Raw genomic sequence first — 2,296 nt, 5'->3', positions numbered from 1 at the left:
CCACACACACACATCCAAGTCGCGCACGTTTACAGTGATAAACATAGATAGCATTTCTATCGAGTAAATGTGAATTCCGCTCAAAAGCAAGCACTATGGGCTTTACAGCCCGTAACAGTTATGCCACAAACAATGACTCGCTCTCCTTTGTGTAGCGACCTCCTGATAATGAAAATGTCTTACTTGAAATTCGCCAGTACCAGAATGGATATGAAATTGCAGACGACTCCTATGCAGCAAATGCAACTTCCGCCAATACCATACATGGTTGCCCGCCAGACACGAACGTCTACATTGATGCTCTCTGTGTGACAGGGCGTGGTCATGTTGACAGGCGACGTTGGAAGACTGGCTTCTGTGGTGACCGTCTGGTAGCTGTAATGGGATTCAGAGTAGTCTCCCATGTTGCTGGAGAGAATAAAGTACAAGCGATAATATTATGTTGTATTGAATAACTTGGTAGGAGAACTTGAACAGACCGGTGTGGGTGGTTGGCAGGTGCTCTGGGGTGGTTTGCTCCATCGTTCCTATAAAAAATATATTGGTCTTATCAATCCTTCTTTTTGTGTTTCTTATTCTCTTGTAACCCCTCTTAGTAATTTATTGATGATAATCTTCTCTCCGACTATTACAGCCGTCTTCATTGGTAAAATCGTTTGTTCCCAGTGTTTTTCCTTTGGCTATCACACAGACAAAGAGATAATGGATACTTTGCACAGTCATCCTATTGGTTCAGTATGACGTTGACCGTTTTCAGATCAACCCAATTCTTTTAGATGTGGTTCCTGTATTCAAGTCACTTCAACACTGTTTTTATGTGCCTGTATTCTTCTAGTAACCAATAGGAAATGACCCAGTTAGTGAATTTCCATTATAGCCTGCGTAGCACATACTTCAGACTTCTGTTCTGGGGTTCATATGACCTTATGCAGTTGGGAGCGCCTTAAAGCCTCTACTAAAACAAACAAGACTTCTGTCTGTTTGAACTGTCTAAGAAAAGTCTCCACTCATTCAGGTCGTAGTCAGATACACTCAGTGCCTGTAAAAAACCTTGTACGTTGTGACAGAAGACAGAGTCCTTGTATGTTGCACATTTCTGTTGTAGTTCCCTTTTCCTACTATGATAAAATTATCTTTACTTAATTAAAAAAGAAAATTTTTTTCTTTTGGTCTTTAATTCAAAAGTTCTGATAAATTTTGTTCTCAAATTATTTAATTTAGGCTAACTAAAACAACTGGGACTTAAAGTCTATTTGTGTGAAAAATATTTGATTGTCATCCTTAAGCTTGTACATTACTTTTTCCGAAAATCTCCAAGCACTGCTTTTACTACAGAAAGTCGTATTTTTGGGCAAACCAATTTTTTTCCAAGATTTACTGGCTTTCTCTTGTAAAGACTGAAGGTCGTAATTGATAGTGGTTAAGCTATTTATGTGTAGGGCTCGTGCAGGGATTTAGTCATGTTTTAGTACGTTCATAGCACAACAACATTAGCATAGTTTAATTCTCATTGATCACTTACTAATTCTGCATGAAAAGTCACACATTTAAAGGGATAACATGGTACGGTGACTCATTAAAGCGAAGTTTTTATTGGAACTACGGATCATGCTGTTTGAAAACAGAATAAGTCCTAAACCTAATGCCGCAAAATGTTGGTTGACAAGAGTAAAATGTTAATATGGGTGTCTTTTGTTTCATGAAAGAACGATTTAATCTGCCTGTTGTTATGTCTATTGCTGCCTATTGACTGGACCGTTACCTGGGCGGTACATCAAAGTGGTCATCAAAGTCGTGTGCCGGCACACTTCTTCCGACACCTGAAAACAACACGTGTATAACACAAACAGCTTATAACTGTGACGAGAAAGAGAAAAAATGATGTTCAAACACTGATTAATGAAACTTTAGGACGCCTTATACGTAAAAGTGTATGTGTTTAGGGAAAGTTGTGGTCACAGTTTGCCTGTTAACAACACCCACCCCCCCCCCCCCATGTTACCTCTCCCTTAATTGAGAAAATAAAAAGATACCAACGTACTCTATGCAATCTCTGTTCCAGAACGTACAATAATCAGCGGAGCAAGTGGCCAGTGCAAGTCTACGAGCATGCACACAAGTTGAGTAGGTCGCCTATAAGACAACCCTGTAAGCTTAACGCGATAGCAACATTGTGATTTTCTCCCGAAAAAACCCTGTTAAATCTTATCTTTAATGTCATGTAAATAGCCTGTGTTTAGAGAGAGAGAGAGAGAGAGAGAGAGAGAGAGAGAGAGAGAGAGAGAGAGAGAGAGTC

At 39.6% G+C, this 2,296-nt stretch overlaps 1 protein-coding gene across 1 annotated transcript in view; it reads right to left on the bottom strand.

The window, feature by feature from the left end:
* LOC101857480 (FMRFamide receptor) overlaps window positions 1-2,296 on the bottom strand; it is a gene marked incomplete in the record, with an annotated part of 45,372 nt that overhangs the window by 35,419 nt on the left and 7,657 nt on the right. Inside the window, 1 exon segment of the mRNA XM_035969119.1 lies at window positions 184-408. Coding sequence (XP_035825012.1) covers window positions 184-404 — 221 coding nt within the window.

This window comes from Aplysia californica, unplaced genomic scaffold (assembly GCF_000002075.1).
Source record: "Aplysia californica isolate F4 #8 unplaced genomic scaffold, AplCal3.0 scaffold00117, whole genome shotgun sequence".
NCBI lineage: Eukaryota > Metazoa > Mollusca > Gastropoda > Aplysiida > Aplysiidae > Aplysia > Aplysia californica.
This window is presented reverse-complemented; position numbering and strand designations above follow the sequence as displayed.